At 42.0% G+C, this 21,083-nt stretch overlaps 1 protein-coding gene and 1 pseudogene across 1 annotated transcript in view; both read right to left on the bottom strand.

The window, feature by feature from the left end:
- The window catches only part of ECHDC1 (ethylmalonyl-CoA decarboxylase 1), a 28,622-nt gene extending 25,065 nt beyond the window's left edge, over positions 1–3,557 (bottom strand). The window contains exons 1-2 of the mRNA XM_058677379.1: positions 3,535–3,557; positions 2,828–3,049 (exon numbers count right to left, since the gene is read on the bottom strand). Coding sequence (XP_058533362.1) covers positions 2,828–3,047 — 220 coding nt within the window. The 5' untranslated portion in view covers positions 3,048–3,049; positions 3,535–3,557. The remainder of the gene's footprint in view (positions 1–2,827; positions 3,050–3,534) is intronic.
- LOC118758259 (large ribosomal subunit protein uL22-like) lies at positions 1,449–2,733 on the bottom strand (annotated as a pseudogene).
- Positions 3,558–21,083: the final 17,526 nt, after the last annotated feature.

Below are 21,083 nucleotides of genomic sequence, written 5' to 3'. Positions count from 1 at the left end.
TTCACAGGAGTGACAAGTTGGAATGATGTGCTGGATACACTGATTTAACTGCAATATTATCATTATAATCAATTCTAGCTATTTCATTTTTTAAAACTATGTTTACTGAAACATTTAAAGTTACATATGTGGCTCACCTTAGCGTTTTGCATTATATTTCTCGTGCTCAGCATTGGTACTGAGAAACAGCTCAAGACATACCACCAAAAATTTACAAAATGTACAGTCTACTGAATTATGACCTATAGATATTATTTTATATACAGCAGATACATAAAAATTTATTTGGATGTTTTGAATGCAATATTTCAAAACTGGACTACTAGAGAATATAATTTATACCTTATTTTATCCATAATTATAACTAGAAGAGATAATTGCAATTACTTTGAAATGTGAATGGCAATCAGCATTATTCATTAAGTGTGATATAATTTCATGAGAGCTTTGGCAAAAACTACAAATTACTATATGTCCTGAATCTTCAAGTTTCTGAGACACAGAATTCTCACAGGCTAAGAATCTTGAACAGCAAATGAAACCTTTCATTAGTAATAAATGATAGTCCTCTCATCTCAATTATAAAAACTTAAAGCATCATTTCATGGGCTGGAGTGGCAGGTCAACATGCTAATCCTCTACCTACAATGTGCTGGCATCCCACATGGGTACCAATTTGTGTACTGGATGCTCCACTTCCCACCCAGATTCCTGCTTTTGGCCTAGAAAATCAGCACATGATGATCCAGGTACTTGGACTCCTACACTTATGTGGAAGACCTGGAAGAAGCTCCTGGCTCCTGGATTCAGATTGGCTTGCTCCAGTCATTATGGCCCTTTAGGGAGTGAACCAGCGGATGGAAGGCCCTCTTTCTGTAGCTCCTTTTCTCTGTATCTGCCTTTGCAATTGAATTAAATAAATCTTTTTTTTTTTTAAGGAATCATTTTAATGTAAAGGCGTTTCTGTTCAGTCTTAGGAAATATTTGAGGGGTGGCACAGCAGGCTAAGCCTCTGCAGGCAGCACCAGTTCGAGTCCTGGCTGCTCTACTTCTGAACCAGCTCCCTATCTGGGAAAGTAATGGAGACTGGCTGAAGTCCTTGGGTCTCTGCATCCATAAGGGAGACCCAGAAGATACTTCTGGCTTCCAGCTTTGCACTGGCCCAGTTTTGGCTGCTGCAGCTATTTGGTGAGTAAACTAGAGGATGGAAGATATCCCTCGGTTTCTCCTTTGCTGTCTGTAATTTGCCTTTCTGATAAAATAAATCTTAAGAAAAAAAATTTTTTTGGAACTTTCCTCCCCTCGTTTCCCAGTGGCATTAGCTAAAAGCAAATACATTTAGGTTGGTAAAATGGCAACTACATTCCAATTGCAAAAATAACCACCATGAACCTAAGTTTCTTTTTTTCTTTTTTTGCCTGAGTTTACCATTTTTTCTTATGTTGAATTTATTCCCAAGGCATTAGTTTTTATTTCCCTAGCTTCTTCTGGGATATCTTCCTCTGTGCCACTTCCTCTTCTGGCTTAGGAACAATCTTTTCCTTGTCAGTGAGGATCACCTCAGCAGAGCACAGAGAGCTCCTGTTTGGGTTAATCCAACCATGATCTCTGTAGATATTGCTGTGCATCTTGGGTGTTTATTCCTTTGGATGTGTTCAATGAATCAGAGAATCTACACCAGCACTCTGATATTCAGCATTACTTCTGGCAATTTTAAGCATGTGTAAAAGAAATCCAGCTCTCTTTTTGGGCCACAGATCCTTTGTCCAACCCCTGGCCTGGGCACACCTATCAAATCCAGCATTGTAACTATCTATTGGTGCGTGCCGTGTCTTCAATGTGACATCATTCACATATTTCCTCACTTTTTGTACATGGATGCCCTTGATGGTCTGGGCACTATCTCGGGAGTTAGTTTCTACGATTTTGTGGGCTTGTCTGCATCAAGTGAGTACTGAACACACTTAGACCGATCATCTAAAGGCTCTTACAGGAAGTGAAACTTTCCTTTCAGTCAACATCTGTGATCATGAATTGCATGCCCCGGTCTCCCAAGGATTAACTCCACAGCTTAGCTTGTTTCTCAGAGGGTAACAGGATTGGCAATTTTGGCCTGATACATCTAGCCACTGGCTTAACCACAAGTTCCTGCTTCCTATTTGTCAAGTTATCTGCCAAGGGATTGGATAAACACTGGGAGGAGCTCAAGGGATTTAGGGTGGCCACTACTGGGAGGAACTCGAAGGATTTAGGGTGGCCACTTGAGGACTGGATAAACACTGGGAGGAGCTAGGCAGAGAATAAAAGAAAGCCTGGAGTTGCAATAAAGATCAATCTATCATCGATCGGCATTCGGTGTACTGCGTGTTTTCTTGTTGTCTTTTTTGTAACCCTAGTCCCTCCGCTTGGCTAGGGGTACGTGGCGACGTGGGCGTTGCCAACATCTGGAGGTCCCACCGAGATTGAGAAAGAGAGGATACGACGAAGGGTCGGTCGTCCCGGGAGGCTGGCCAGCTGATTCAGGTAAGTGGGACGTATTGTAAGTCTCTCCTAAACTGGTAGGAGAGGGAGTTTCATTTTGAAATATAGTCAGGTTTTAGTTTTATTTTGAATTATAGTTAGGTTTTAGACTTATTTTGAAATATAACTAGTTTTCAGAAAACTTTAAAATACTCATAGTAAAAATGCTCCTGGTTCACATTACAGACTTTTAGTGGGTTTTTCTTCCCCCATGTTCTACAAAAAGTATCATGGGTTTTAAGAATTCTGGCAGATACCTGTTGATACAATTTCATTCTTGATCTATGAAATCAAAGATCACTGATACCTGAGAAAGCGTTCAATTTACTTGGGTTGTTCAGAGTAAGAATCCCAATGCCATTGTCTTCTTTCTGGAGGTCAACAGATCCACCAGGAAATTCCTGAAGTTTTTTTTTTACTTCCTCTTCATGGAATCCATGAGATGTATTATAAAGTGACACTCCTGTTTGATGTAGCAATTTGGTCCGCATAGACAGCGATGATGTCTTCAAAAGGCTGTTTGCCATTTCTGGAAAAGATAGGCTATGCAAATTAGCTGACACTCACTTTTTTAGTGTTATGGGAAATGGGCTGAAATAATGGACACTTTTGTTGAATGGGGAGTTTTTCCTCTCCCTACTTGTAAAAACATTCCTTTAGGAGACAACCAGTATGGCATTCCTTATTTGTTCTCTCCTGAAATGAAATAATTCACAAGCCACATCATTTCAGTTAATCAAAGAGAGGGAACAACTGAAGGGCACTTACTGGGATTTACTACTTTAGAAAGGTTAAAAAAAAAAGAAGCAGCAGCTGTTGTTTCACATCAGGCAGCAGCATCTCCTGTCTCTAGATAGTAGTTCTCTTCATAGAACTTGTTTGTCCTTCAACTCTTAGTTTCTAAAATATAAGGACAATTTACTCCAAGTGTGCCCTGTACTAGTCTGTAAGCAGAAATGCTTCAAGGGCAATCCTGCTCTCTAACACAAAGCCTAGTATCCGCATTAGTCTTACCTCCTTAGGTTCTGTCAGACTACAGCTGGAAAGAGTCCTGAGGAAAAAGGAGAGCAGGAATGCACGTTGGGTTCTGTGTTCCTCAAGCTCTTGGGGCGCACGCACACAGGCATGTGTACCTCCTGAGTAATTACATCTTGTTTTTGCTGTTTATATAGAATGCACATTCAGAAAAGTACATGTTACACCTCAATGAATTGAGACAAGGTTAGCACTTCTAGTAAATGGTATCCAAATTATGAAACTACCCAATCTAAGCCTGAAAAGTACCATTGTGTCACTTTCAGTCATTACCTTTCTTTTTTTTTTTTTTTTATTATTGGAAAGCCGGATATACAGAGAGGAGGAGAGACAGAGAGGAAGAACTTCCATCCGCTGATTCACTCCCCAAGTGAGCCGCAACGGGCCGGTCTGAAGCCGGGAACCAGGAACTCTTCCGGGTCTCCCACGCAGGTGCAGGGTCCCAAGGCTTTGGGCCGTCCTCAACTGCTTTCCCAGGCCACAAGCAGGGAGCTTGATGGGAAGTGGAGCTGCCGGGATTAGAACCGGCGCCCATATGGGATCCCAGGGCGTTCAAGGCGAGGACTTTAGCCGCTAGGCCACGCCGCCGGGCCCAGTCACTACCTTTCAAACAAGGTTACTCTCTACCTTCATGTCTAGTAGCCAAAATCAGTTAGATTGCATTTGAGCTTTACAACTATGGCATGATATATATCCTTTTGTGTCTGGTTTAAACTTTATATTTTTGATATACATTTCTATTTATTGTGTGTAATTAGAGTCCGAATAGAATGTTAGTCTCATTGTCATATTCTAAGAATATATCACAGAAGGCCTGGCACAGTAGCCTAGTGGCTAAAGTCCTCCTCTTGCATGAACCAGGATCCCATAGGGGGGCAGGTTCATATCCTGGCTGATCCACTTCCCATCCAGCTCTCTGCTCGTAGCCTGGGAAAGCAGTCGAGAATGGGTCAACCCTTTGGGATCCAGCACCCAAATAAGCTCCCAGCACCCAGCATCAGATGCTCTCAGCTCCAGCTGTTGTAGTCATTTGGGGAGTGAACCAGCAAATGGAAGATCTTTCTCTCTGTCTCTCCTCTGTAAATCTGACTTTTCAATAATAAACAAATAGATCTTTTTCTTTTTTTAAGAATATACCACAGAGACATTTGGGTTGTTTCAGGTTTTCTTTTCTTTTCATATGGGTGACAAAGACACTACTAGTTGAGTCATTATTTATTGCTTCCCAGTGGTTGCAATATTAGGAAGCTAAATCAGAAACAGAGGCAAGACTTGATCCAGGCATTCTTATATGGGCTATAGGCATCCGTGAGGCAGCTTAATCTGTTGTACAATGCCTGCCCGTGTGTAGCTTTTGACATTATAAATTGAGTAGCTGCAAATGTTTTAGCATGTGTCTTTTGGTTAATGTATGTTTTTTCTGATGGCTATCTAACCAGAAGCGGAACTGCAAAAAGCTTCTACTAATTCTTAATCACTGAAGAATTTTGCAAGTAGTGTTTTAAACCATTCATAGATTCAAACTGATCATAGCATAAGATACAAATCCCCACAACTCACCACACGGGTACATTCACACAAGCATGTGCATATGCACACACACACACACACACACACGTCACCAGTCATAACATATGACTTGTCCATTTGTTCAACTTTAGAAGATCCTGTCAAAGACAGTGACTGTTCCGGTTGCTCCACAACACTGCCATCACTTGCTATTAGTTTTTCACCCTTTCCTTCCCATTTTAGACATCCTAACTGGTGGGTTCTCATTGCGATTTAATTTTGTATGCATATAATGTCTAATGATAATAAGCCCCACTTTCTTATGTTTATGATAAACATTTGCCTATCATTTTCTGGAAATGATTTCAAGCTTCTTGTTCACTTTTTTCCATTTATCTGCTTTCCTGGTACTGAGTTATTGAAGATATTTTACTCTCAGTCTAGTTTTCCTAAGACAAATCCTACATTTCTTTCTCTAACTCAAACCTTATACACTAACCCATTATTGCCTACCAGAAATATATTTTCTAGATATATTACAAGTGTCTCAAATTTATTGCCTAAACATGAGTTCATACTTGTACTAAAATCTACTGCTTTTTAAAAATCTTAAATACTGACAATATCCTCAACACATAGATCCACATCAGAAAATCTATAGCCCAACCTAAATCTCCTTCCCTCCTTCACCTCTTATAAGCAATGAACCTCTAACATAATGTATCATCCTTTATCTTCCGCTCCTACTAATGCTAATGCAGTTCATACTCCACTAGATTCATTTGGAACAGCCTAAGCAATCATCCACTAGTTTCACATTGCTTCTTAAAGTCATGTGTCTATCAACTAAGGCAATTGAAATTTAAGATTTTTAAGCAGATCTCTACTACCAAATTGATCAGGTCCAAAGCTTTTTAGATTTGATTCTTATCTAATCCCCGAATTTCTTCTCTCATAACAACTCTACATACAATCTGTACTGGGTACCAAATAACAAAAGTCCTGCAAACTTACCAGGTACTTTGTATTACTAATTTCTGCTTATAAGTTCTTTCCTTCCTTCCATATCTGGTAAATCCCCAGTTCATCTTTGAATACCAAATTCCCAAGACCCACGTTATAATTAGTTTTATATTTATACTAGTCTAATATAGTGTAATAATATTATTCCATTTAAATGGATTCTGCAGATTATTTTGCTTTTCATCTGTGTTTTTCAGTGGGAAAGATACTTCTCAAGAACTTCTCTGAAGCACACATCTTCTGTCACATCTGTGTAGCACAGTACTCAGTACATGGCTACTTATTAAGTGGTTAATAAAACAAAATGGGGTTAAGGTGTTAGGAGCCACAGACTTATGGGCCTTAGACTTGACCTACCTGACAGCCTGTTGCATTGCAAAAGCCTGCAAGCAGGGCTACAGCAAGCAGGATATTAGGCCAAAACATCCTCTGTAGAGCAAGCAGAATAGAACCTCCACCCTTGTTCCTGTTCAAATAATTAGTTCCTCCCGTTTCAATATAGATGATTAGTTCCTTCCCTGCTTCAATGAAGATAATTACTCCCAGGAAGCCCCTCCCTTTTTCCCCCTCCCCTAGAGAAGAAGGTATATGTATGAGGAGTAAAAATAGAGAGAGAGGCACTCTTTTCCACCAAGTACGAATGTCCCTGTGTTTCTGGGGCCAGCAGCCTGGGGCTAGCATCCCGGCATTCCCAGTCCACCCAAAGGGTTTGAGCGTTGTGTCCTGCAGGTCGGGACATTAAGGAAATAGAAAAATCAAGAAGCCAAATGGAATGCTACAAGTTCAGTTTATAATTTTTCAAATGTCTATATTATGTAAGATATAAATGGTATTACACAACATAAAGGTTATAATATGATATCACCTCTTTTCCTCTTAAGTTGCTTTACATTCAGTGATGTGCTCTTCAGTGCCTCAGCACTGCATAACTAAGAGTTATACTCTGTGAACTCGGGAACTGTGCTTAATATTTAATTCCTTAAATTCATTTATAAATATAATATTGATGAGACCAAGATATTTCTTAAGCCTCTTCAGGGTAACTACATAAAACGTAACTAATATTAGATAATTGTGACTTAATGGGCTAAATATATAGTTTAGATGGTTTAGAAGCATCAAAAAAAAAAAAAGGTAGAAAGGTGCTCATTTCTCAGAGAACAACGTCCACAAATAAGAACTTGATGCTATTTTTCCAAGAACAAAGGTGCTCTTATTTGCTGTCCTGGCTGTGACAGGACCTGCTTTCAATCATCATATTCTTTCCTTTAATGGTTTTAATTGTGGATTTAATTTGTATCTTCCCTCTCTCTAAAAAAGTGACCAGCTGCGTGTAGCTGAACTCATTGATTCAAGAACTAGAACTCATTGATTCATGATTATGCTTAATACTGGTCGGAGTCAACATGATTAACAAAACAAGTAACCAAGAGGTCAAATCCTAAAAACTGCAAAATGAAATTATCTATATACTTAAAGTTAACACCTCTACCTGTTGCTTATTTCAGAGTCCTTTTCCAAAATTCATGGAGTATCTGTAACCTATCCAATATCCTCCCATTCCATCACCAGTCCTACCTTACTAAATTAGAAAATGATACAGTTAAGGTAACTGATACTTGGATGTTGTCTGATTTTAGGTTTATATTACAGGTGTTTCCAGTTTCTAAATTAGTGTAGTCGGTACTTTATTGGTAATATATAAGATTGCACAGTAAGATAATGTGATGCTAAAGAATGGTATGGAATTTCAAACTGTCAAAAAATACTATTATAACCCCAAATAATAAATTGTTTAATTTTTAAACACTGGCTTGAAATAATTTCCTTGCATATATTAATCTTCATTCTTGGCCAATTTCCCCTACATTTGCCTTATCTTATACATTGCTGTCTGTTATAATTGGTTGGTCCATTTTCCAAAACTAGAGCATAGTTCAAAGATTCATTTGCATTTTCACAGAAGGGAATAAAATCAATGAAGGAAGGCAGTTACAAAATTAAGGTCACTTGTTACTACCATCATTAGAAAATGAGCTACTTCATTTAAGGAAACTTTCTCTTTAAAAGAAAGCAAAATGATCATGAACAAGGATCCTTTTATTGAGGGCTTTTTTGTCCTTCAGTACACATAACTGCACTGTCAGTTTTAGTGACTACATATTTACAATGAATCTATACTTCTAGAAATATAAATACATCTAGATATTCTCAAAGAAAATGACTTGATTTAAAATAAGAGGGTCCTTCAGGAGCTGAGCATGAATCTAAAGGAGAAATAATTTGATAAAGATTAATATAAATGATAAATGATAAAGAAATAATTTGATAAAGATTCAGATGTATGCAAATTGGGTATGGCAGGACTTAAAAAATATTACTGCCTACTAACAAATATAAAGTGTATAGAAAAAAATAAACACAACTTTGCAGACTGCTTTTTATTTTTTAAATTTTCTTAATATTGTTTATATAGTTGAGAAGAAGGCATGCCCTTGTAGGCCTCTGATTATTGTAGGAAGGGTCAGGTATGGAAGAAGGTAGGTAGGACACATTTCAAGTCCCCCCTCCTCCGGTGTCCATAGGAGAGGAGGTGGCTACTTCTTGATGTCAGACTACCTCAGCACCTGGAGGTGGGGCAGTCATTTGGTGATTGCCTAGAGACCCCAAGGTTGGGTAGAGTGTTCCAAGGGTGTTACCTGAGAGGTTTGGATACTTATAAGACATTGTTGGCTTCACTGTGCCAGGGTAGAGAAAAATCTTCCCAAGGTCTATTGGCTGACAGAGTCCACCTAGTGGCCTACTCTCATTTTGGCTCTCATGCCAGTGGCTGTGACAGCCCAGTCCAACATGGCCAGTCCCCAGTCTCAACTCTCATGCTTACCTGTGGAAGCAGCAACCCAGCAGTGGAGTTGTGGAGGTTCTCCTACCATGCCCACTCCCAGCTCTTGGTCTTGTACATGCCAGCAGGCACTACAGCCCAGTCTGAGATGGCCCACTCTCACTTCTGACCTTTGACAATATGTGTTGTAGCCCAGCCCAGCCAGGTATACTGCTAGCCCACAGCCCTTATGTTACCAGGCATGGTGTACACCCCATCCTGGCTGTCACTCATGCCAGTGTGTGCTACGGACTGACCTTGTCTGGCCTGTCCCCACACCTGGCTCACACATAAGCCAGCAGGTATTACAGCCCAGCCTGGTCTGGCCTGAACTCAACAGCAGATGCTGTGGCTTAGCAAGGAAGTTCGCCACCAGTCTCGTTCCCACAACAGATCTTGTGTGTGCTGGTGGGTGCTGTTGCTGCAGAGACCGACAAAGCTGGATCTCAGTCCTGGCACACATTGGTGGGTGCTGCAGACTAACTCAACAGGCCCACACCAATTCTGGCTCTCACTGATGTGTGTTACAGCCTAGCCCAGCCTGGCCCTCCCCCAGATACAGTTCTCAGGTGATCCAGCAGGAGTCACTGCCTAGCCTAGTCTGTCCCATACCCATCCTGGCACTTGCAACCATCAGCGGGTGCTGGAGTCCAGCCCAGCCCACTCCCACCCCACACATATGCTCATGGGTGCTCAGCCTTGCCTACCTTGGTCTGCCCACAGTCCTGGTTCTTGCATTCACCAATGGGAGCTGCAGTCCCGTATAGGAATCCCTGGAGTTCACCTACCAGGTTCAGTCCCAGCCCTGGATCTTGCACTGCTGGTGGGTGCTTTGACCCAACCTACCATGGCCTACCTGCAGTATCAGCTCTTGCTGGCACGTGCTGCGGTCTAGTCCAGTCAGGCCTAACCCACACCCTGTCTTAGCTCTCATGCATGCCAACAGATGCTGCAGCCTGGCCCAGTTGGTCCTGTCCCAAGATCTACTCCACACAAATGCTGCCACCTTGTCTGGCTGGCCTACCCCCAGCACTGGCTCTTCTGCTCTCCAGTGCTAGCTGTGGCCTAGTAGGGGAGTTTTCCAAGTTCCCCTCGAGCGCCAAGTGGTTCTTCTCAGGTGAGTTCTGTGGTCCACCCTGGCTAGGCCCATTGTCACGTAAGTTCTCTGTACAAACTAGTAGGTGTTACACTCTCACAGAGGTGAATCCACAAATTCCCCCATAGAATATGCACCCAGTTCTGGTCTCTTGAGTTCTGGCACTCATCATGAACAGCCTGAAGTGGTCTACCCTTGCTCCTACACTCTGGGGTAGGCACTGCAGCCCAGTTCAGCCAGGCATGACCCCCAGCCCAAGTGTGCCGGTGGGCAGTAGGCAACATCATTAGGCCAGCCCAGGTCTCCCACTTGGGTAGGTGCCTTCGCCTGATGCAGACATGCTCTCGAGTTTCTCCCCTATATGCTGCTCCATCTCAATCGCTTCTCGGCCTTTTGGCTAAGATCAAGTGCAAACTGCTCCATCTCAGCTCCCTCACCCACTTGCAAGGGCAGTGGCCTGGTGAATGGAAAACCCCAGAAGTCTTTTCCTCTCCTGTCAAACATGCCCTCAACTGTTCCCACTCTAATAGGTCCCCAGACCGACCCCTTTCCCTAGGCAATCTGCTTTGCTTGGGGGGACCTGGGTGGCAAGATGTGCCTCTTGTTCCCCACCACTCCCACATATCATTAAAAAATAATAAAATTAAGCAACTATTCTGGCATTCTGGTATAATTAACACAAATTTGGGATTAACCAGGTCCAGAATGCCCACTGGCAGCTCTTCTCTCCGCAGTCTAATACTTGCCTAGGTACAAGACAACTTAGCTGCCTACAACTGAGGCAGAATATGTCTCAAGTTATCACTGAAAATGCAAATATCAAAGTGTCTCAATGTCTCTTCACTAATGAAAGAAAGCAAAATTAAAAATTTCAGAAGTTATAAAGAAATGACTAACAACTGAGCTTGACACAAATTAGCAAGCCAAATCTATACTCTCATGTCAGGATATATTTACTTTGCAGTAGGGTTTATATACTCAGTTCAGGGTTATGAGCCTTCAGTCTCCCAACAGCAGCCTTTATTTTCTAACTCTCCTTTCACTATCTCTAGAGCCAGCTCTCTACATGAAATCTGTGTGAAAAATAAGGAGATATAAAAAAAGTATCATTTAAAAGGAGTTCTGAAGTCTTCTTCATTTTAAAGACAAACTTTTAAAGACTTATTATTTATTTTTATTGGAAAGGCAGATATATAGAGATGGGGAGAGAGAGAGAGAAAGATATTAAATCCACTGGTTTACTCCCCAAATGGCTGCAATGATCAGAGCTGAGCTAATTTGAAGCCAGGATCCAGGAGGTTCTTTGAGGTATCCCAAAGTGGGTATAGGATAGCAAGACTTTTGCCTTCCTCTGCAGGTTTTCCAGGCCATAAACAGGGAGGGGGATGGAAAGCGGAGCACCCAGGACATGAACCAGCATCCATATGGGATGCTAGTGCTTGGAGGTAGAGGATTAGCCAGCTGAACCAACCCACCAGTTGAATTTTAGACAAAATTCTAAATATGTAACTACAATATCAATTAAAATAAATAATTTCAAACAAGTTGATGCTCTTTTATATATTATGTATATAGGTTATACATAGTCACAACCTAAAAAAAGGAGCTGATTCATTTTTTGGCATATGTACCAGTTAGCAGATTACAGTGCATTTAGGTTCTTAAGAGAATGAATTCTTACAATGGGATTTAAGTGCATAAACATATGCACAGGGCATTTGATAAGAGGCTGTTCAGTAGTAATTCAATGGGTATTTACTGAATTCTTACAGACACATCCTCTTTGCTAGTTAATTCAGAGTGGGGAAAAAAGCACCTTTACAATGGAAATGATCAGTTCCTTGGATACTTTATGCACACATAAAAAAAAGAATTCAAATACAGTCCCCTGCCCCCGTATCCATGGGTTTTTCACTCAGGTTTCACTCAATGAGCATCAAAAATATTCAGAAAAATACTGCATCTGTGTTAAGCATGTGCAGATAGTTTTCATTATTCCATAAATAATACAGTAATAACTCTTCACATATTCTTTATGTGGTAGGTAAGCTGTCTATATATCATTAACTTGTATGTAAGCTAAAGATGATTTAAAGTATGCAAGAGGATGTGCACAGGTTATATGCGAACATTACAGCATTTTATATAAAGGCGTCAGAGCACCTGCAAATTTGGGATCTCCAAGCATGTGAGATCAATTTTGATACTGAACACCTGTATCTAATTGAAAATAAAGTCCTTTTATTTAGCTGTATTAGAGATTTGCTTTAAATCTGAAATACTACCCTAACTTCTAAGGATTTTTTTTCCTACTGCTAACTTTTTCTAATGTGAAGACTATCCAAAGGTAAAAATAGATCCAAAGACACGAAACCTGGGCATCAGCTTAAGATACTCCATTTTTCTGCATTCTAATTTTAAAAATCCTAAGCAGAATTACAACAAAAGGTAAGCAGCAATCCAACTCTGCTGGTGAGTAACTAGCAACAAACTGAGACCGAGAATTCTTCAGTGCGTTTCCTTGTGGCCAAGTTACTGCTACAGGGCAATACATTTTTTTTTTTTTTAAGATTTTATTATTATTGGAAAGCCGGATATACAGAGAGGAGGAGAGACAGAGAGGAAGATCTTCCATCCGATGATTCACTCCACAAGTGAGCTGCCACAGCAGGTGCGCTCCGATCCAAAGCCGGGAACCAGGAACCTCTTCCGGGTCTCCCGCGCGGGTGCAGGGTCCCAAAGCATTGGGCCGTCCTTGACTGCTTTCCCAGGCCACAAGCAGGGAGCTGGATGGGAAGTGGAGCTGCCTGGATTAGAACCGGCGCCCATATGGGATCCCGGGGCGTTCAAGGCGAGGACTTTAGCCGCTAGGCCACGGTGCCGGGCCCATACAAAGCAATACATTTAAAAAACATTCCAGTTTTATATTTTTCAGAGCATTACTTCTTCAAAAAAAATTGCTAATCCACTACAGCATAAAAATTATAGAATCGTAATTCCTTTCTCAAAACAGGTTCAGAAAATAAAGGAGATAAGAACTAATTTTGGTATGAGGTTTTTTTTTGTCTACTCCAAAACTCAAAGTGAAATTTAATGCGCAACGCAATAGCATGAGAAGGTGCGACTTTCTGGATATGACCGAGTCATGACAGCTCCACCCTTAAGAATGGGATTAGGTGTCCTTAAAAAAGGGCCTGACGCAGGAGGAACTTTGCTCCTCTAGCCTTTTCACTTTTGCCAATGGGATAACACAGCTTCTCTCTGCAGAGGACACCTTTTAGGAAGGCTTTTGGAAGCAGATGGTAACTTTGAGTCTCTAACACTATAATCTTGGACTTCCCAGTCTCTAAAACAATGAGATAAATTTCTGTTCTTTATAAATTACCCATTCAGGTATTTGGGCTGTTGTAGCAGCACAAAACAGAGCAAGGCATTCCTATTTTACAATTTGGGCCACTGTTGTGCTAAAGTGGGTTAAACCACTGCTCCAGATGTTAGATTCCACATCAGAGCACTGATTTTAGTCCCGGTTGCTCTACTTCTTATCCAGCTGCCTGCTAAAGTGAATGGGAATGTGGCAGAAGACGGCCCAAGAACTTGAGCCTCTGAACCCACATGGGACTCCTCACTTCAGCCTGGTCTAGCCCCAACCATCATGGCCACTTAGGCAATAAGCCAATGGACAAAAGAACTCTGTCTCTTTTTGCCACTCTGCCTTGCAAACAAATAAGTCAAAAAAGCTTACCTTCTATTAAAGATTTTTCTGCACACCCCTCCTAAAACTGTTCTGCACCTCAACTGTTGACATAGATCTTGTTAGAGTTATAAGCCAATTTAGACTATCCTAAAATCTGCCAAGTTCAGCAAAATTATGCTTCAACACTATAAACTGCTAAATACTAAAATGAAAATAGACATGAGACAGCCGAATAGTATTGTATAGCCATTTTAAGGTGTACAGAAACCGGTTGTATATAAACTAAAATTGAAATGTCAATGAAGTAGTCACAGGATGTGGTTAAGAAATTGCATTTTTAAACATATTGGTTACTCAATACCATGTCAAATAATTCCATAAAGTCATAAATTGTTGTTGATGTTATGTTGTGGCTTTTAATTGGTCAGGATGATATTCTGCCAGCCCTACCTTCAGACTAGAGATGGTCTCTCCAAGAAACCATTGAACTTATCTGGACAATAAGATGCTGGACTCTATGCTTGGTATATGCTTGCAATGAAAGAATCTTGACTGAATTTGAACTGTAATACTGCAACAAGGTGGAGGAATCCACCATGGGGGGAGGGTACGGGGAGGAGTTGGGGGAATCCCAGAGCCTATGAAACTGTGTCACATAATGCAATGTAATTAATAAAAAAAAGCTTACCTTCATGAATGGGAAGCTTTTTGCTATTATAGCACAACTCACAGGTCACACAAAATTATCAACTTAAAAATTAGCTTACTATAGATTTCTTGAATTTTGAGTCCCATCTGCTTTAGCAGGGCCAGACCAAATGATTTCCCCCTGCACTATAAAGCCTGCAAGTGGGAAGTTCCCCACTCTTGATCTAGAGTGATGTACTTATTGTCAAACTTAAAAAAATTACAAAGCCCTCAATTGAAGTTCTCCCGACTTTCCTTCAAATGAATACGTACACTAAAACTTGTTTTTTTTAAAGAGACAATGCCTGTGATGACTCCTATTCACTGGTGCTGTTCCCACATCGCTGTGACAGTCAGGGTTGGACTAACCTAGAGAGCAGTCCAGAACCCCACCCATGCTCGCGACCTGGCTACGAGACCCAAGCACTCACAGCATCATTTGGTGCCTCTCAAAGTGCACACTCCCAGGAAGCTGGAACGAGGATTAAAGCAAATGCAAACCCAGCACTCCTACAAAAGGTGCACATGTCCCTGGTGGGGTTCCAAGCAGTGTCTCAAACATCAAGTCAAATGCTACCCCTATGTACATTTAAAAAACCCAGTTACTAGGGTTGGCACTGGGGCACAACAGGTAAAACTTGTAAAAATAGCATCCTACATGGGTAAGTATCCTGGCTGTTCCACTTACGATCCAGCTCCAGCCATTGCTGGGGAAAAGCCATGGAATATAGCCTGAGCCCCTGAGCCCCTGCAGCCTACACTGGACACCTGGAAGATGATGTTGATTTGGCCTGGTCTAACTCTGGTTACTGCAGCCACATGGGGAGTGAACAGTGGATGGGTGATCTCTCTGTTTCTCCTTAACAGTGTTAGCTTCTCTTTCCCAGTATGGTACTCTCACATGTTTATAGCCACATACCTCAGATATGAATATTTCTTAGAAACCCAGAAATGAAACAATTTTTTATTTTGTAAATATAAAACTTTATAGGAAATGAAGGTGACTGATACATATACAAGGTTGACCATGTTATGTATCATGTAGTTCTACAAGTCTTAAGAAAATAATGAGAAGTAGTTGTAACATACATAAATAGAATGTAAAATATATAAGAAGAATATAAAGATCTATTAAAAAGAAACCCTGTCTTAAAAAGCAGAGCACGACCGTCCTCTGAAAGAAATACTCAGGGGTGTACTACATGTCTGATTCTGTCAGTCTCTCTGCTGTATGAGCTGAGCTGACCTTCAGAGCGCATTTTCTCTGGAAAATAGCCCTAAAAATGCTTAGTGCTACTGCCTCTGCGTTTCCAAGCAAATGCAGAGCAAATATTATTATCAAATATCAAATATTAATATCAAATCCAAAGCAAATATTACTTTTTTAAAAGTAGTAATATAGAGACTAATCATTTACATTTTCATTATCACAACTATTTCATCACAAAGTCTATGTCTAGGGCCTGGCGGCGTGGCCTAGTGGCTGAAGTCCTCGCCTTGAACGCGCCGGGATCCCATATGGGCACCGGTTCTAGTCCCGGCAACTCCACTTCTCATCCAGCTCCCTGCTTGTGGCCTGGGAAGGCAGTTGAGGACGGCCCAATGCATTGGGACACTGCACCCACGTGGGAGACCCGGAAGAGGTTCCTGGTTCCTGGCATTGGATCGGTGCAGCACCGGCCGTTGCGGCTCACTTGGGGAGTGAATCATCGGACAGAAGATCTTCCTCTCTGCCTCTCCTCTCTGTATATCTGACTTTGTAATAAAATAAATAAATCTTTAAAAAAAAAAAACAAAAAAAACCCAAAGTCTATGTCTAAAGTATTTTCTTGTACATTCAAGAGACTTGTGAGTCTTGACTACTGTAAAAAGACTTAAAAGAATATTCTAGATATGCAAGGTCTTTAATAAATTGGTAGTTTTTGTTCTGGTTTTTCTTAAGAGCTTGCATTTTTGCAGCTTGTTACTCTGTGTATGATTTCCCCCAGGACAGAATCAAGCACAAAGTTTTCTTCTCAGACAGAATCAATTAAATGATGAAGAAATCATTTAGAGCAGAAACCCTAATTTTCTATATGAAGATCATGACTTCAGAAATAAAAATGAAGAAGGCTGTTAAAGGAACAGAGGATTATTTTGAGAAAAGAAAATTGCTTATATTTTTATGTAATCTTCTGTTTTGGAACATTAACATGGCATTGCATCAGAAAATAAGAGTAAAGCCTTTAAAAATTGTTAGAATTTCAAGAAGTATTTATTTGAGAGCAGAGAGAGGGAGAAGTGGGAGAAGGATAGGATTTAGAGAGGAACGCTCCCATTAGCTGATTTACCCCACAAGTCTCACAGTGGCTAGGACTGGGCAAGGCTTAAGCCAAGGTCTCCCAACAAAAGGCTGGAACTCAGCTACTTGAACCAGCACTGTTGCCATACAGATCTGCGTTAGCAGGAAGCGGAAGCCAAGAGCCGGATAGAAATGCCAAACCCCTCAATTTCTTTACTATGGAACACAAGCATTTTATTAAGCTAAATGCCTACCCTAAGCTTTTGGGAAACAAATCAAACCAAACCAAACCATCTAGAGAGAAACACATGCCAGCTGCCAGTTTACTTCCTGAATGCCACAGCAGCCAGATGAGCCAGGATGAAGACAGAGCTACGTTCTCTTCTCCTAGGTGGGTGGTGGGCACTGAGTACTCAGATCATTATAGTCTGCCTTTCAGGGTGTGTATTAGTAATGCAGGAATAAGGAGGCAACGACACACATCTGCTGACTTGCAAGTTGCATGCTCCTATACGTAATTCTCTCCTGCATGTCAAACACCCCTTTCCTGGGATGTATCTGCCTTATCTGGGACTTAGGATGGGCACCAGGAAAATATGGCTATTAAGCCCCTTGTGGAACTTGTGAAGGTAGCATAAAATTCCCAGGTAGTTTCATGCCTGCAGGGGCATGAAATGCTGCCTCATAAAAGAGGCCAGCAATGGGGGGCCTTCTCTCTTGCTCTCACTCTCACTCGCTCTCTCTCATTGCTGGAGGTGCTACGCAGATTGTCTTGGTCTCTCTTCCTCCACCCTCCTTCTCTTCAGGTAGTCATCTGACCTGCTATTCACTCTGATGGATATCTACATGGAACAAGCCAAGCTCCTGCTTGCAAATACATTTGCTTTCTCACCCTTCAAATGAAATTTGCTATCACTTGTGCCCCTTACATGTGTCTGCACTTAGAATGCTTGCCTCTATATGGGACAAGAGCCAGTACTACAGATTAGTACACCTTATCCCACATCATTAGAAGGAATCAGGATCAGAACTGGAGGAGCCAGGATTCAAATGAAGCACTTTGATATGGGATGTGGATCAAGTAGTCAACTAAGCTCTCTACCAAATGCAAACCCAAACCATTTTTAAATATTAGTGAGGGATAATAAATTTGTCAGAAAAATACATTCTGCTCTCATTCATGAGGTGTCTGTCTTAATATATTCTTTCCAATATCTCATAGTAGGACAACTGGTATGCACAATATCAGATTATAGTTTATTATCCTAAATTAGCTCATCATCTAAATATTTTTATAATATTTTGTCTCATTAGAAACCATTAACCTAGCTTGGAAATGCTGACTTTAGCAGAAAGGTTTATACCGCAATTTCATATACAACCTTTTCACTATTCTGCATTGGCTCTCTTTCTTCTCTCTTTCTGTTCCTGTACAAATGATCCATTTTTCTCTTTTATATGTCCTTTTTTCTACTACAGAAGTGTTAGAAAAACTCAAAGACACCACATAAGCCTGCAAGATTTGCCGGCTCTAAGTTTAGGAATCCAGTCCAGAAAGTTAATAATGGTTTATTAGGTTTACCTTCAACCATAATCTAAATTCAAGGAATAAGTAGATAGGAATTCAGTGCTGAGGTATAAGGCTTAAGCCAACTTGAAGCTCACATAAACCACAAACAAGTAAAACCCAATATCCAGGTTCTACATACACAGGTAGTATCTTGGATTTATTCCAGTATTAAAAAGCAAAGTTTTGAAGCATTTACAATTTTATGAACTTCCCTTAGGACAAAAGTGTTTAAAATTTGCCTGGAGAATGCCATGCTGTCCCACCACAAAGCACATGCTATTGGGATGAGGGCATTTCCTGCCAAGTCACTAGCAAGGGAGAAACAAGGAGAAACTTCATGGGCACCTGAGACCAAAGACAAAGCAATGAAAACATGAGCAGACATATTTATCCCCAGGAAACAGGCAACAAGCTAGATTTCTCTTAGAGCTCCTTTCCTGTTTTTACCTTATGTTGAAATCAGTTAACTCACAGAGTAAACACAAACATGCTTAATAAGAAATTGATTAGCCTGGGTTCAGTGTGGCAAGCTAGTGGTTAAAGTCCTTGTCTTGCATGCACTGGGATTTTGGCTCGCAACCTGGCTGTCCCACTTTCCTTCCAGTTTCCTGCTGGTGGCCTAGGAAAGCAGTAGAGGATGGCTCAATGCCTAAGGACCCTGCACCCACGTGGGAGACCCAGAAGAAGCTCCTGGCTCCTGACTTCGTTTAGGCTAAGTTCCATCCATTGTGGCCACTTGGTGAATGAACCAACAGATGGAAGATCCTTCTCTCTGTCTATATGACTTTCCAAAAAAATAAATAAATTATTAAAAAATGATTAATCTACAGTAGGTAGCAAACAAGGAATAATCATCTTAATTTGATTCTAGGTTGACAAAATATGGATAGGTTTTGGGCTGTCATCAGATAAATCATGCTTCAAGTCATACTGTATACCACTCACACATTTCTTCATTGAACCAACAGGCACATATGGAGCTCCTCAAACCCGCCAGGGGGTTCTCATTAGTTCAGGCCTTTGCATGTGCGACACAGACCCCTGTCAACACTAATATTTCCCCCCGAGTTAACTCACCAAAGTCCTCTTACTTTCTGCTCACCTCCATCCCCCTTATCAAGCCTTCATTAACAACTTCACCCTAATTATTTCTTTAGTCTAATTTTCCCATTAGATTTAGCTGCCAGAGGTCACTGGCAGTACTTGGAACCCAGCAAACAGCAAATGGCAGTTAAAATTTCGTCCAAGACTAAATTCCACACAAAGACTTAAGCCTATCAACAAAAGCATCTCCTGCTCTCCTCTGACTCCTCCACTCACCCGTGGTTGCAAGCGCCTCTTCACAAACTCTTCCCCCTCGCTGGAAGGCTGGGCACTGCCTGTAACCCAGCTGATTATTATTCACTCATCTTTCAGCTCAGAACCCAATGAGACCTCAAGAAAATATGAGCTGTTTTGTTACCACGCCCCTCCCTGCCCTGGATTTCGCAAGGCCACTCCCCGCGCAATAATAAACTTGGGGAAAGTTACCTCTTTCAGGACACGGCCCAGTGTTTCAAACCAAAACTCCCGCTTGTGACTCCTGCCAATACATTTTATCTCTAGCATCTACAGCAGTGGCTGGCTATTAAAAAGCAGGCTCTCGGATGAGGAAATGAGAAGTGATGATTGAAATATTCTCTCAAGTAACTAACAGCCCAACGTGATTGAAGCTCCTATACTTATGATCCTGGAGCGTCTTAGGAATTGAAAGGATTGTTACAGCTCAAAACAGTCTATAGTGATAGAACCCACACCAGAACTGAATCGATTCACTTTGTTGGTGAAAGCTGTCTGCAAGAAACAAAAAAATGTCTTCCTCACGCAAGAAAATACAACTCATAAAAACACTATTTTGGAGGCCCTGGGGAATATCGCCTAACTCATAGTAGGCGCGTTCACAGCCAGCCTCCTTGTCCTCACGAAGACAGCGTCACCGTTTTCCCAGGTTCTTTGCCAAGCTTTCCCTGGTTTTAGCCCGCGCCCTCCTTCACCTGGCGACAGCGGCCGGCGGCGCTGGGCCCCGAGTCCTCTCGGCCAGCAGAGGGCGGCGAGCCTCGCGCAGGGACCGGGCAGGGCAGCGGAGCGGGAGGGCCTGCAGCCTGGGATTCTCTCGGGGACAGCGCTAGAGCTCCGCGCCGACACTTCAGGGCTTGACTCCACGCTACCCGAACGGCAGCCCTACGGACACAGTGTTCAGCAGGCTGCGGCAGTGACTTCCCCTTCCGCTTTCCCGGGACCCTCCCCGGGGACCCCCATTTTGTCCCTCCGCGTACCCTTTCCGCTCCTCGGAGTCCCCTCGCGGCTCCAAGGAGAGCCTCAGGTTTCCCCGCGCCCGCGCCCTGCTCAGCACCTGCTCCTTCTCCTCCCAGCGCGCCCACCCTGATCCCTGAAGGTCTTCAGTGACCCCGGAAGTCCCGCCCTGGCCACGAGACATCCCATTTCCCGGACTAAGTTGCGCCTTGGTGCCCTCCGCTGGCGGGCTGCCACTGCTCTCCGCACGGCGCGCATTTACTCCTCCAGCTTTGAATTTTCCGCCCTGGGAAGGTAGTCACAGGACCTGGCTTCGTTTCTTCGCTCTCTGTGAACCTGGGAAGGAGGAGAAGGCAGGAATGCAGTTTGGGGGAATAGCGAAAAAGGAAGGGAGTTTGGGAAAGATCTGCGGCCATTCCTTTTCTGATATGCCATATGCTGAGGGAAAAATATTTTCTGCTTTTAAAAGCTGAATACTTCCTTTGTGCCCTG

Source organism: Ochotona princeps, chromosome 1, assembly GCF_030435755.1.
Source record: "Ochotona princeps isolate mOchPri1 chromosome 1, mOchPri1.hap1, whole genome shotgun sequence".
Taxonomy (NCBI): Eukaryota; Metazoa; Chordata; class Mammalia; order Lagomorpha; family Ochotonidae; genus Ochotona; species Ochotona princeps.
This window is presented reverse-complemented; position numbering and strand designations above follow the sequence as displayed.